A 13,305-nucleotide genomic window follows, 5' to 3' on the forward strand; every position below is an offset into this window, starting at 1 on the left:
CCAGCGAAATCTTAAGCAGGGCAAACCTCCCCACCCCCAGGGGAGGTGGGGTGGTGGTGGGGGTAACCTGAAATCCCAGGGTCTGACATTCGGGGAGGGTTGGGAGTTTAAATAGGTTGAGAAATTCTGGACAAAATGCCCTTTAAGGCCCTCCCGGGTCTGCCAGCTGTGTAAAATTCTCTTGATGATTATTGATTGTTGGGAGAGAATTTCCAGTGTGATGTGAATTTGATTCTAAGACCACCTCCACCCCCATATACACGCATAGGTGGAGAAAGTAACCTTTAGACTGCATTACCTTGCTTCAGGCTACAGATTGGCAAAAGCAGCCTCTGGCCATAAGGCCCCTTCCTCCTGCCCCAGCATCCAGGGATCTAGCTAGCAAGGGACACCAGTCTGATCTGGGGACTAGCCTTCCCCCAAGTGGGTCCCCTAGAGCTCTGGCACCTCCCATCAACACGGTCGGGGTTCCAACATTCCCTCCTCACCTCTGAGCTCCCTCTTCCTCCTCTCTGATGCCAAGTTCCTTAGAAGAGGGGCCCACTCTCCTGCCTTCTCTTCCTCGCCTTCCATTCTTCCCACTGGCTGCCTCCCCATCACTTCCTGGCCAAGCTGGGGCAGTGGCCCAGTGAGCCCCACTACTTAGTCTGCTTGACCTCCCAGCTGCTGCCTGACACTGTGACCACTATCCTTTGCTTCTGGAAAGTCTCGTTGCTCTTGGCTTCTTTCTGTTCTCCTTGCCTGTTCATTTCTTCATTTATTTGTTTTGTTTTCCATTCACGTTTCACTTTAGTGAGTCTCCAAACTGAAACTCTTGTCTATGATGCTGGGAAAACTTAGAGAGAGAAAAGCTACAGTTAAAAAAAAAAAGGTAAACAGAAAAAATGATTGGGAGATATCTGTGTGGTATATTCTTTTTTTGTTTGTTTATTTTGAGGCAGACAGAGACAGACAGAGTGGGGGAGGGGCAGAGAGAGAGAGGGAGATACAGAATCCAAAGCAGGCTCCAGGCTCTGAGCTGTCCGCACAGAGCGCATCATGGTGCTCGAACTCACGGGCTATGATATCATGACCTGAGCCTGAACTCAGACGCTCAACCAACTGAGCCACCCAGGCGCCCCTCTGTGTGGTATATTCATTTATTTTTTAGGGCTTAGCACAGCTGTGACTAAATCATTTTCCCAAAACATCTTAATACCCAGATCCTGCCTTGGACTGTGAACTCCATGGGGGCGGGGGCCGTCTTTCTCACGCATGCCTGACACAGTGCCTGGCACCTAGTAGATCTTGGTCCACATGTGCTGGGTGGATGCATTTATCCTCTCCTCCCGTGGTCCTCCCAACCTGGCTGACCCAAACCCTGAGGGCAGGCAGTAAATACTGGGAGCTCTGGACAAATGTCCAGGACATGTCCTGGCCTATGGTCCTAATTTTGGGGCTCCCTCGGTCTCTCCCATCCTTCTTCCTTATCCACCCTGGAACGTTTGGCCCTGGCCTCTTGGCCCCCTCCCTGGCCTCAGTGCCCCTCGGGCTCTGCTGCTCTCCTCTTAGATGAGAGAGCTCCACTCCCAGCCTTTTCTCTGCTTCCCCTGGAGAGGGACTGGACATAAAAATGAAGAATCATTCAGTGGGCTCAATGGCAGACTGGACACACAGAGGAAAGGATGCACGGATCTGAAAACAAAAAGTGGAAAAAAATGCAGCAGGACATCTGAGATCTGACAGTGTCCAATGGTGGAGCGTGCATACTAGTGGAGTCCCATCAACCTGGCCTGACAAAACGGGACTTCCCATCCTCCTGTTCTGCAGCTATTTGACTTGTTATTTTCTCCTTTGTAGCAACAGCAGTAACAAGGATAAGGATGTGGGGGCAAGAAAGGAATGGCATGTGGTTTAGGGGTTAAGAGCATGGGCTTTAGGAGACAATCCTGGGACTGAATCCCTCCTTGGTCACCTGCCAAATGTGGGACGTTAGGCAGGTCACCTACCCTCTCTGACCTTGATTTTCTCCTCTGTACCTACCTTGTGAGAATCAAACAAGGTAACATAAGGAAAGCGCCCAGCAGATACTCTAGTCATGGTAAGTACTCAGTAAGTGCTTTTATTCTCATTACAAATATCATGGTCTTACCATCATTTTCATTTATGCACATTCCTTTCCAGACTTGGTCTGTATTCAAATTTTTAAAAAATATTTTCACAATCATGATGCATTACCATTCAATTTATTCTCTTCAAAAAAAACTCAAACAACTTATTTGTCAATATTTAGTTTTTTACATTGCTATTAAGAGTTCATTGACATCATTTTAAAGAAGGGGGCTCTATAACCACCCCCCTGCATTTTTGGTGGGTTTACTTTTGTGTTTTGTTTGTTTCCTTCCCTGTGTTATTTAGCCCAAGCTCCCAGTGTGACAGGGACAGGCAGGTTCTTGCCAATCACTTCCTTTTCCAGACTGCACCTGGAACTCAAAAAGGATCTGCATCCAGGCTCTGCTGCTAACTTGCCATGGGCTTTGGACAAGTTCATTGCCCTCCCTGGGCTCCCGGGTCCCTTCTTATCAACGACAGGCTCTGCCCTACCTATCTCACAGAGGCACAGAAGCACTGTTCAAACAAACATGTCTGCCATCATTGCCACTCATGAGCTAGAAACAAAGACACTCAAAGTCCTAAGTCCTCTTGGAGGCACTAGGTCGTACAAGCTTCCTAGGAAATGCCTGTGATAGTCATGTTCTCTAACAGGGTGTAGAGAAGGCACTCAGAAATTCCTGCTTAGGAGTAGTGGGGTGATGGGGCCCAGTGATCAAGTGAGCAGGGTTCAGACTCCCATCCCACCTCACTTGTAACACTTGTGCCATTGCTCATCTTAAACCTTGGGGCCTCCTCAGAGGATTTAACTGGCACCAGGTGGAAACCATTCACCTGGACCAATATACCCACTTTGCAGATGGGAAAACTGAGGCCCTGAGAGGTGAAGGGGTGTGCCGACCAGCACTGTTCTGGATGATCCTGAGTGAGGTGTTTGCAAAGCATCCCTGAAAGGGTGCCCTCAAGATCTGAAATGAGAAAGAACATAATTCTTCAAGGGAGATCCAGTTTGACCTAGCAGTACATTCTGGGAAATTTGACAAATTGTCTTCTCAAATCCTTTAAACCAGGATGCCAGTAGGAGGCTTGAACACCACTCCAAGCGGTCAGGAGCTACGTATGACAAAATGAAGGTGAGAGGGGCTGTGTGAACCGTAACAAGTAAGGTAGGTAAAGCCCAGAGCTCCCCCGACTCACCTCACCTTGCTCCAGGAACAAGAGCTAGGTCTGAGGAGCTCAGGGAGAGAGAAAACAAATGACTCTTTCCTCTATGGTCCCTGGCAAATGCCTCTGGGAGGAAACAGAGTCTTCCTGCTGCCTGTCAGAATGGCTGACCCCCAGCCTGATCTCACCTAATTCAGCAGCTCGAGGGGAAGACACCACTCCCATCTCCGCTCTGCATCTCAAATGCACCAGGAGAACTGGTGCGGCTCAGAGGAATTGCTATTGATTTTCACTTGTGCAGCTGACCTAACAAAACCAATTCGTCAAGTGCTTGTCTGCCTGGCTGCTCCAGACACTCATCCTACCCACGTGCAAATAAATTGCACAAGCATCTACGGTGATTTGTCAAGGTCCAGCTGGGCAGGGGCCTGGATCCATGGATGGACTCCAGGCTAGGCTGGGTAGGATCAGGCCAGCAAATACCCCACTGCTGATCCTCTGTTGATTGGCAGTGTTCTGGGAGGGTGGGGGGAGGCAGGAATCAGGATGCCTGCCAGCTGCTGCCACACTGTGAACCAACTGCCTGCCCACCCCCACCCTCCCACCCCCCCCCACACACACCGGGAGGAGGTTTTGAGGAACTAGGTCCAAGTCCTTCAACAGGGCTTGGCAGTGACATCCTCATTTGTGTTTTCTGGTCTCTGACCCCCTGATTTTGGAGGATTTGATGGAGTGTACACACAACCAGGAAGTACCAAGCTCAGGTTTTGGCTGTTACTGGAAAGGCGTCCTCGAGTCAGCTAAGAGATGGTGATGATACCACCTATGGGGGTCTAGGACCCTATAAAGACCAGGGGTCAGACTGAGGGTCTAATCCCTGTTCTCCTACTTCCTAGCTGTTGCCTGGGCAGGCAGCTTCAGCTCTCAGTGCCTCACCTTCCTCACCTATACCTCACCTACACTAGGAAATAGTACCTACCTCCCTGGGTGGAGGTCGCAGGGACTGAACGAGAGGGTACTGAAGGACCACAGGACCTCACACCTTTATCTCTTCCTTCCACGAGCAGGGACTGGATACTCAAGGGAGTGATGTGCTCAGGACCACACGGCAAAGCAGGGCAACATCAGGAGGGGTTACAATGAGACGCAAGCGCCAAAGGCTGATGAGAAGAGCGGGTGATCATCCGGCTTTCTTGCTCTCCTGATGGTGGCCGTCACTGAAGAATGGGATACAGGGGGGAGCGGGCCATGGGCACATCATGGATCATTGCTTGAAAGGGTCAAAAATTTTATTTGCAGGCCTTTTTTGTTTTTGTTTTTTAAATTTACAGGTTTCCTGCTGTCCGGGGTAAAAGAGAAGTGGTGTCTTGCTGCACGAGGTTTGTGGGGCTTGCCTCGGGGCTCTGTCCCCATCCCTTTTGCCTGCTGGGGTTCTTCCTGCCCCAGGGGTTCTTCCGCTGTGGGATAAGGCACTGTGTGTTCTGCAAGAAGGCGCTCACGGCTGGCTGGTGGACGACGAGGCGGCCTTCTCAGGGGCTGCAAAGCTGAGGCTGTTGAGGGGTGGAGTTGAACTTGGGGCCCTGGCAGGAGGCCAACTGGTGAGGAGACCCAAGGCTATGGTAACTCAGCCCAGCAGGTCTGGTGCCGCTGCCTCCCGGCTGGCCCTGCCATGGCGGCCTCAGGATGGAATCATGCCTTTGCTTCTTTTGCGGTCAGCCATGGTTCTCCGGTTATGGTTGGCTCGCGTCGCCTTGTTGGCTTCCTTCTTCCTGCGTTCCTGGGTTGTCTCACGGTTCTGCCCGTGGCCCCGGGGGCTGCCGGCCACTGCCGTGGAGCTGTCGTGCCGGTACCTGAGGGAAGAACAACCCACCCCAGGAGATGGGAAGAGCTCACTGCCTTTCTCAGAGGTCTCTGGGAGAGGACACAAGGCTTGGGCCAGGAAACCCATGTCCCAGCTTCCAGTGGGAGAAGAAATGGAGCCCAGCAAGGGCAGGGCTGTGGGGATTTTGGCCGGTCCTGTGTCTGTCTAGTGAATTGTCTTCTCTGAGCCTTGCCTCTGGATGGGTCCCTGGCTGAGGGAAGGACCCGCTGTGGGTTGACCACAGCCCACAATAAGGAGAGGAGGGCTTAGGGATGGGGATGGGCCTGTTTCTTCCTCTGTAAAGTAAGGATAATGATAACAGTGGCTACTTCATAGGGCTGTTGTGAGGGTTAAATTAATACATGTAAAGCACTCAGGGTTTACGTGTGGGCTTCCTAGGTGGTTGGCTGAGCCCTTCCCGGATGGGTCCCCTCCCACCAGAAACAGCGCTTTAAAATGCTCACCCCTTCCTGGCAAGGAAGGCCATGCGCCTGGCTTCTGCTTTCTCCCGCAGCACCGCTGGGTCCTGCACAAAATGGTCGGGCTGTGGCGGGGAAGGGAGAAAAAAAATCTAGAGTCATGAGCCTCTCTATTTCCCAAAGCTGTGGTGAGGCTGTGCCTGACTGGATCTTGTTGATGCCTCAATGCTAGGAGTGGGGGAACGCCAGGCTATGGCAGGGTGATGCCCTAGAAGGAGATGCCCTTGCTTGGTCCAAGGTTTCCATTTGAAGCCTCTCTCCTCCGTCCCTCCCACCTCTTTTGTGATGGGGAGGCAGCTAAAGGGACTGAGGCTTCCTGCATAGGCATGATGGGGCGAGTGGACCATAGTTGGAGCATGGATGACAAATGGGGGTGAGGCCAAGATGGCCACCATGAGAGGCCACATAGGGTCTTGAAAGCCAAGAAAGCTGCCCCTGGGAGCTGACTCGTCCTCACTCTAGCACCACCACCAACGTGCTATGGGAGTACCCACTCTTTTTTTTAAAGTTTTTATTTATGTACTGGGGGGAGAGCAAGAGACAGAAGGTGGGGGGAAGAGAAAGAATCCCAAGCAGACTCTGTGCCATCAGCACAGAGCCTGATGTGGTGCTTGAACTCTCAAACTGTGAGATCATGACCTAAGCTGAGATCAAGAGTTGGATGCTTAACCGACTGAGCCATCCAGGCGCCCCAAGGGAGTACCTTCTCTCAAACACTATTTTATTGGAGGGGGAGGGGTCAACAAGCAAAGGAGCCTAGACTAGCAGCAGGAAAAACTGTGGCCTAAGGACCACAGATAGCTCTTGGTGGCCTGTACTGTTAACACACACACACACACACACACACACACACACACACACAGACACGTACAACTGATAGCATTTGAAAACTGGAAGATTTTACATAAAAATCCAGGCTGACCTCTTGCCTGGGAAGAAGGGAAAGCCCTGGAAGCCCTAGGCCTACATTTATGCTGAGGAGCCCCTTGGGCAGAGGGTATGTGTACTTCTGTTCCACTAGTCACAGTCTCCATCAGGACCCGCTACTCGTTTATGCTGGTAGCCTGGCCTGGACACATCTGAATTTGTCACCCTGGTGGGAGGGCATGAGGGGATACAGGGGGTCCCAGGGTGCCACTCAGGTTCAAGCTGAGCAATCCGGCCCTTATCTGTTTCATACGTTGAGGTTCTAGTTAAGATTTCATTTGGAGAAAAAGTTCAGCTGCTAAAAAATACAATTTGCAAACCCACCAGCCCAGATGACGCCAAGGGCCCTTGGGCTCTAACACCTCTGTGAGTTTAAGAACTGGCATCCTGAGCATGGTGTCCAAGAACTGCCTGCCCCTCTCTCGGCCCCCAGGCTCCTGGGCCTCATGAACCCAGCAGCTCAAAGGCTTGGCCCCTGAGCCTCCACTGAGTAGTGGAGGGGAGTTCTAAGCCAGCAACTCTCCAAGTGGGCATCTCAGGCTTGAAGGAGCCCCTCTTCTCCTGGGCAGGGATGCTGGGGCTGCCTGAAAGCCAGCTGCAGGCAAGCAGGGGCACGGTGCTCCCAATCTGCCCTTCAGAACGACACCCTCCCCTTCATCTGCCACCTGCCAATGAGGTACCTTGGGAGCCTCGTCCTCAGCCTCCTCCTCCTCCTCGTCTTCGTCCTCTTCCTGCCCTTCTCCAGGCACTTTGGTTCTCAGCACCTGAGGGATGGTGAAGGGCCTGAGGGTTTAGAAAGAAAATGAGATCAAAGACTAGATTAAACCTGGAGAGGGAGCCTCAGGGAGGAGGGAATCAGGCTGGGTGAGAGGGGGCTGTCAGGATGGGGATGGGCTCAGGCAGCTGGAAAAAAAACAAAGTGCTTTTCAAGCCAGCTTTGTTCCAGTCCCCGGACCCTCTGAGGGTACCAGAGTCTGATATGGGGGCTTAGCCAGAGCTGGGGCAGCTCTGCTTTTATCTGCATTGGGAAATCTCTGTAAGGTTCTATTGGGGAGAGTTTTCTGCAGTTAAAAAGAACAATGAAAAATGACTGCCTGAAACCAAATTAATGCTGCCCCACTCAGGATGGGTTGGGCCAAATGGCCAAGGGAGTGGCGGGGGGTGGAGGGAGCACTGGACCAGGAGTCAAGAGGCCTCGGTTTGGGCCCTGGCTCTACCACTGACTTGCTCACGTAATCAGGGCCTTGGTCTCCCCAGCTGTGTACACAAGAGGCTTTGGGAGAATCGCTGTGCCCCTGGGATTCCGCCCTCTAGCTGCCCTGCGGCCTCACCTGCGGCTGATGAGCTCATCATCCGAGTCAGCATCGTTGGCGCCCACCTGGTTGCCATCGTACGTGTCATCGTACTCGTCCTCATAGTCATCCCCGCGATAGGGCAGACCCTCACCTGGCTGCAGCGGCACCTGCAACAGCAGAAGCGTGGGGTCGAGGGGCCCAGGGCTGGCCGATTCTCCCCCGCCCGGCGAAGGCCCAACGGCCTGGGGCCACCTACCTCCTCCACCACCACACTGTACTGCTCGTAGCGCTGCCGCTGTGCCACCACCTCCCGCTTGTCGTTCAGCAGGCTCCGCGTGTTCTCCTCCTTCCTGGAGTTGCGAGGGAACAGCGCAGAAAACCATGAGGCTTTGAAGGCTGCAAGTGCCAGGGTCCAAAGCACCATGGGCTCAGGCTGGCACAAACTGTGACAAGTGGTATCAAACACTGGCAGGGGTGTGGGAAGGTGGGACTCACCGCTGGGAGTGCCCACGTGACCAGGTCTAGCCACTTTGGGAGACATTCCAAAACAGTTGTTGCAATGTAAAATGTGCCCGCCCTTTGGCCAGGCACCCACCCGAGGGAAACGCTGGCCCTGAGCATTAAGAGGTCTCATCCGGAATTTTCTTTTCAGTGTTGTTTGTAACAGCGAAAAATAGAAAACAACTAGTGTCCATCACAGGTGAAATGGCCAAATGATGTGTCACATCTTTATTACAGAACGCCAGGCGGCAGTTATCAAGAATGACATTCAACTGTTTGTGCTGATGCAGAGAGAATTCTAAGACTTATTCCCAAGGAAAAAAGCAAGCTGCAGAAAAATGTATATGGTATGATCCCATTTGTATAAAAGACAGAAAGCAAGCCAAACAAGCTGTTCCTATGAGTGCATATAATTTACATAAGTCAATGCACAGAGAGGGCTAGTTAAGTCCCCCACCAAATGACAATGGTTACTCCTGGCATTATTTGAACCTTTTAGAAAACAAAAATTTAAGAAAGACAAAGGCCAGGGGCACCTGGATGGCTGTCAGTTAAGCATCCGACTTCAACTCAGGTCATGATCTCATGGTTTGTGAGTTTGAGCCCCACATCAGGCTCTCTGATGTCAGCACAGAGCCTGCTTGGGATCCTCAGTCCCTCTTTCTCACTGCCCCTCCCCCGCTTATTCTCTCTCTTTCTCTTTCTCTCAAAAAATAATTAAAACAAAACAAAACAAAAAAAAGAGAAAGGCCATATGTGACCTTCTAACTGAGCTCAGGGGAGCCACAGGGGACCTCTGGGGTGTGAGGGGCAAGCAGGGGTCCTGCCCTTTTCCTCCTATCCCTGCTTCCTCACGGTGACCTTCTATCTGTTCCACAGTTCAATCGTCTATGTCAGTTTGCATTGGAAGAAAAAGCCCAAAAGTTAAACTCCTGTTATATCACAGGTGAGGAACGTTGGGTGTGGTGGAGGGAAGGAGAGGGACCTGTTTGGGATCAATGAACTGTGGCGGAGCCTCAGTGGGGACTGAGGCCTCTCGACTGTGGCTTTGCAAATCTGTAGAAAAACCTGGCTTGTCTCACACATAGGCCTGTGGAATGTAGTTTCTAGCCCTGCAGGGGAAAATCAATATGAGATGCCAGGCAAGAAAATCCAGCTTAGCTGTGAAATCAGTTTTCTGGAATGTATCAAAGGTAGGGGGAAAAAAAAGAAGAAGAAGAAAAAGAAGAAGAGATACAAAGTCATAGACAGCTTCCATTAAAATCTTCTATTAACTGGCTTTTGGTGCAGGGAGGGACAGGGGTCTGAGTCTCTCAGGCTGTCTGCCTGGGAGCTTGGGGCAGGTCAGGATTTGGCTTCCTTCAGTAGTTTTTACTAAGGGCCTACTACATGCCAGGGAGGGTACTAAGGCTGAGCTGGGGAGAGATTCAAAAAAGAGGAAGATCTGGATCTGTCCTCACGGAACTCACAGTCCAGTGAGGGTCGCAGGCAAATGGCAGCTAACATGAAATGTGCTGAATGGATGCAAGCATGCCCTGGAAACAAGACCCCCCTGGCTTAGGGGGTCTAGCTGGTGGGGGTGGGGGGAGAAGGGGTGGGAAATGGAGGCCCTATAAGGTGGTGGTCGGCGGGGAGGGGGGGGTGGCATTTGATCTAGACCAGGGAAAATTCTTGGTCCACAGGGAAATTCTGTATGACGCCAGGAAAGGGGCCTGTGCCTGTGGCCCTGGCTCCTACCTGGCTCTCTTCACCAGGCTGGGTGGGGCTGGAGAAGAGAGAGCAAGTGAAGGGGGCCCGGGTGTTTAGTGCCACTGGAAGGAACACATCTACTCATTCCACATACATTTCCTGAGGGCCTACCAGGTGCCAGGGCCTGTGCTGAGCCAGGCGTCCAAGGATGAATGAGAAGTATCACTGTCCTTTTGCCACATCCCACAGCTCCTGGTCCATCCAGTCCCTAGTTCTTGGCCCCACTGTGGGCCTCTAGTTATATGGCTCCCTGGCAGGGCCAGAGAAGCCTTGCAAACTCCACCCACCCAGGGTCCTGGGAGAGGGCACAGGCAGGGACAGAGGAGCCTGGTGCCCTGGGCATCCCCATCCAGGGAGGTGCAGCTTTGGTCCCATGACCCCCCTTTGGAGCCAGGAAGGAAAAGAAAAGTGAGGGTCAAAACCAGCCAGGAAAAGATTCATCTGAGGCCTACACTCCAGTCAAGTCTGGAAACACAGGCAACAGTGGCTTCAGAGATTTCTTCGGAGCAGGTGCTTCCTCAGGGAACCCAGGGAATGTGTGGGCTTCCCTGAAGCTGAGTCACTCTTCCCCTCCTCACTTCTTCCGGCCTATCCTTCAAGGCCCAACTCAAACTGGCCCTTAGGGGCGTGACTGCCACCTCTGAACTTCTAAGGGACCTGTAGAGGCAACAAACCCTTCCTTTTATAGGTAAGGAAACCCAAGAGGCAGAGCAACTTTCCCAAGGTGACACAGCTTCTACCAGCAGAGCCACAGTGCTAGAACACAGGTCTACTGACTCAAGTCTGCTGGGGTACTTCTTGAGCTGTGCGATCACAAGCAAGCTTCTTATCCTTGCCAAGTCTTTTTTTAAGTTTATTTATTCATTTCGAGAGAGACAGAGTGAGCAGGAGAGGGGCAGAGAGAGTAGGAGAGAGAGAGTCCCAAGCAGGCTCTGCACTGTCAGCGCAGAGGCTGATGCAGGGCTCGAACTCACGAAACACGAGACAATGACCTGAGCCGAAACCAGAATCAGACGCTTAACCGACTGAGCCACCCAGGTGCCTCTCCTTGCCAAATCTTAATTCTGAATCCCAGGGATGAAATAAGATGATGACTAGAAATGAACCTGGCACATGCTGGGCTCAACAAAATGAATCCTATTTCTTTTTACTGCAGGGCTTATCAGAGCCTTTAATGTGCTAATGTGCTCTGTGACTCACCAAGAAGAAAGTGCACAGACTTTTTTGGCCATAGAGCCTGTTTTGAGGGAGAACACTCATAATCTTCCAGGGTACCACTGTTCAGTCCAAGGAATTTATGGGATCCCACCTTATACACACCGCCTCCTTCATGTAGCTATGATATACCTGCAGCACATGTGCTTGGCCTCTACCCAACAGCCACCCTCTACCTCACCCCCACTCCTAACACACCCTCATTTGGTTCGGGTCTTTCCACCTTTCCCCCTTCTCCTGGAGCCCTGGACCTTGGCCCTGTGACCCAGTTCCCCACTGAGATGTGAGTGGAGTCTGGAGACTTCTGGGAAAGGCTTCCTGGTCTATAAGAGAAACACAGGAAGACCTGGTCCAGACTTCCTCTTGGCACTGTCATTTCTGGAGGTCATAGCTAAAACAGCTGTGGCCACCCAGTGGCTTCGAAGGAACTAGCTCGCAGAGATGGAAAAGATGTATCCTTGATGATGAGGCTGTACCACAGGTTAACCAAACCTAGACAGACCTACCTTGCAACTCCCTTTCGTACAAGGGACAGGTTTCCCTATTACTTGAGCCACTGAGTGCATCCTATCTGATTTAACCCATACACACATTGTAACTCAAGTGTGACCTTGTGCTACTTTTCTCATGTGCCCCTTGACTGCCCTGCCCAGATTAGGACAAGAGTCCCTATGGAGGCCCTTGTATGCCCCACCCCGGCATCTCTCCCACTCTGTCACTACTTGTTTAATGGTTTAAATCTTTCCCATAGTCTCTGCATCGTTTGAGAGCGAGGCCCGGGTGCCCTGCTCACCTTGTCTCCCTGGTATCTAGCACAGGATCTGGCACTAGTAGATCACTTAATAAATATTTGCTGAATGAATAAGTAAATAATGAACACATGAATGGAGGCTTTGCCTCTTTGCAATCCCCAGCCCCTGGGCTACCCAGCACAAGGAGTTCAGTAAACATTTGCCTCCTAGACTTTCCACCTGGCAGCTTGTAGTGCCCTAGGAGCAGGGCCCGGCCCTCCTCATCTGCCTCTTTCTCCACAACAGAACCTGCAGAGGGTCATTCAGACCTGGAACAGTGGCCACGGATGCAGGATAACATCTCTTGCCTGGGATCTGGGGATGTCGCAACGTGTGTGACTAAGCAGTTTACAAATGCTTCCTGTCCAGCCAGCCAGATGGCTTTATAGCTGCCCTGCGCCCGCTCCCCAAAGCCCTCAGCCAGCCAAGCTTCCAGCATGGGGCCCTCACCGAAGAAGCAGCTTGTAATTCTGCCACTGGGGCTCCTATCGCAAGAAGGGGGCAGGTCCCCCATTGCCCTTCTCTGAACCTTGCTGTCTCCATATATACAATGGGGGGAGGGCAGGCTGTACTCGTCCAGCAATTCCCAGATTTCTGGATTTCATGAACCAATACAATTTAGTAGAACTCTAGGGGCTAGCATAGTGTTGCCAAGAGTTACTCATTTCTCTTGAACTCTCTGTCATCACTACTGACTCTTGGTCCCTCCAGTGGGCCTCCATTCCAAAGCCAGGTGATCTTTCCAAAACATGTCAGCTCATGGGACCCTCATCATGTTCCCCATGACCTCGGGGCCATTGCCTCTGTTTTTCACTCTTCCTAGAAAGTTTCTCCTTCCCCGCTCTTTACAGAATTGGCCCTTTGGCCCTTCCTCACACTTCCACTCTTGGTCCCATGTCATTTCCTCAAGCTTTCCTCTCTGGATTGAATCCTCTACCAGAGGTTCAGAAGTCTGCACACCTGCACCTTATAGTGCCTATTATATTTGCAATTTTACTTTGCTTGTTTGACAAAGTGATTAGTGAAAACTCCACAGGGGCAGTGGCCATGTCTGTCTCACTGCCCACTACACCTCCAGCACCTGATAAATCCAGGGTCTAGTATGCCATGAGCACCAGGCAAATATTTGTTGAATGAATGAATAAATCATAAATGGACTTTTCAATGCCAAAAAAGTAGGAAGGACATAAACTAAAAAAAAGTAGAAAGACCTTAAAATTGAGTATGTTCAC

At 51.6% G+C, this 13,305-nt stretch overlaps 1 protein-coding gene across 2 annotated transcripts in view; it reads right to left on the bottom strand.

Annotated features, from left to right (window-relative positions):
• Positions 1–1,125: 1,125 nt before the first annotated feature.
• ASCC2 (activating signal cointegrator 1 complex subunit 2) overlaps positions 1,126–13,305 on the bottom strand; it is a 44,252-nt gene continuing 32,072 nt past the window's right edge. For both annotated transcript variants that reach the window (XM_030336021.1, XM_030336020.1), the window contains 5 exons: positions 8,074–8,167; positions 7,854–7,984; positions 7,203–7,305; positions 5,581–5,660; positions 1,126–5,105 (listed from right to left, as the gene is read on the bottom strand). In XM_030336021.1, the coding sequence (XP_030191881.1) occupies positions 4,934–5,105; positions 5,581–5,660; positions 7,203–7,305; positions 7,854–7,984; positions 8,074–8,167 (580 nt within the window). In that variant the 3' untranslated portion in view covers positions 1,126–4,933. The remainder of the gene's footprint in view (positions 5,106–5,580; positions 5,661–7,202; positions 7,306–7,853; positions 7,985–8,073; positions 8,168–13,305) is intronic.

The sequence above is a fragment of the Lynx canadensis genome, chromosome D3 (assembly GCF_007474595.2).
Source record: "Lynx canadensis isolate LIC74 chromosome D3, mLynCan4.pri.v2, whole genome shotgun sequence".
NCBI lineage: Eukaryota > Metazoa > Chordata > Mammalia > Carnivora > Felidae > Lynx > Lynx canadensis.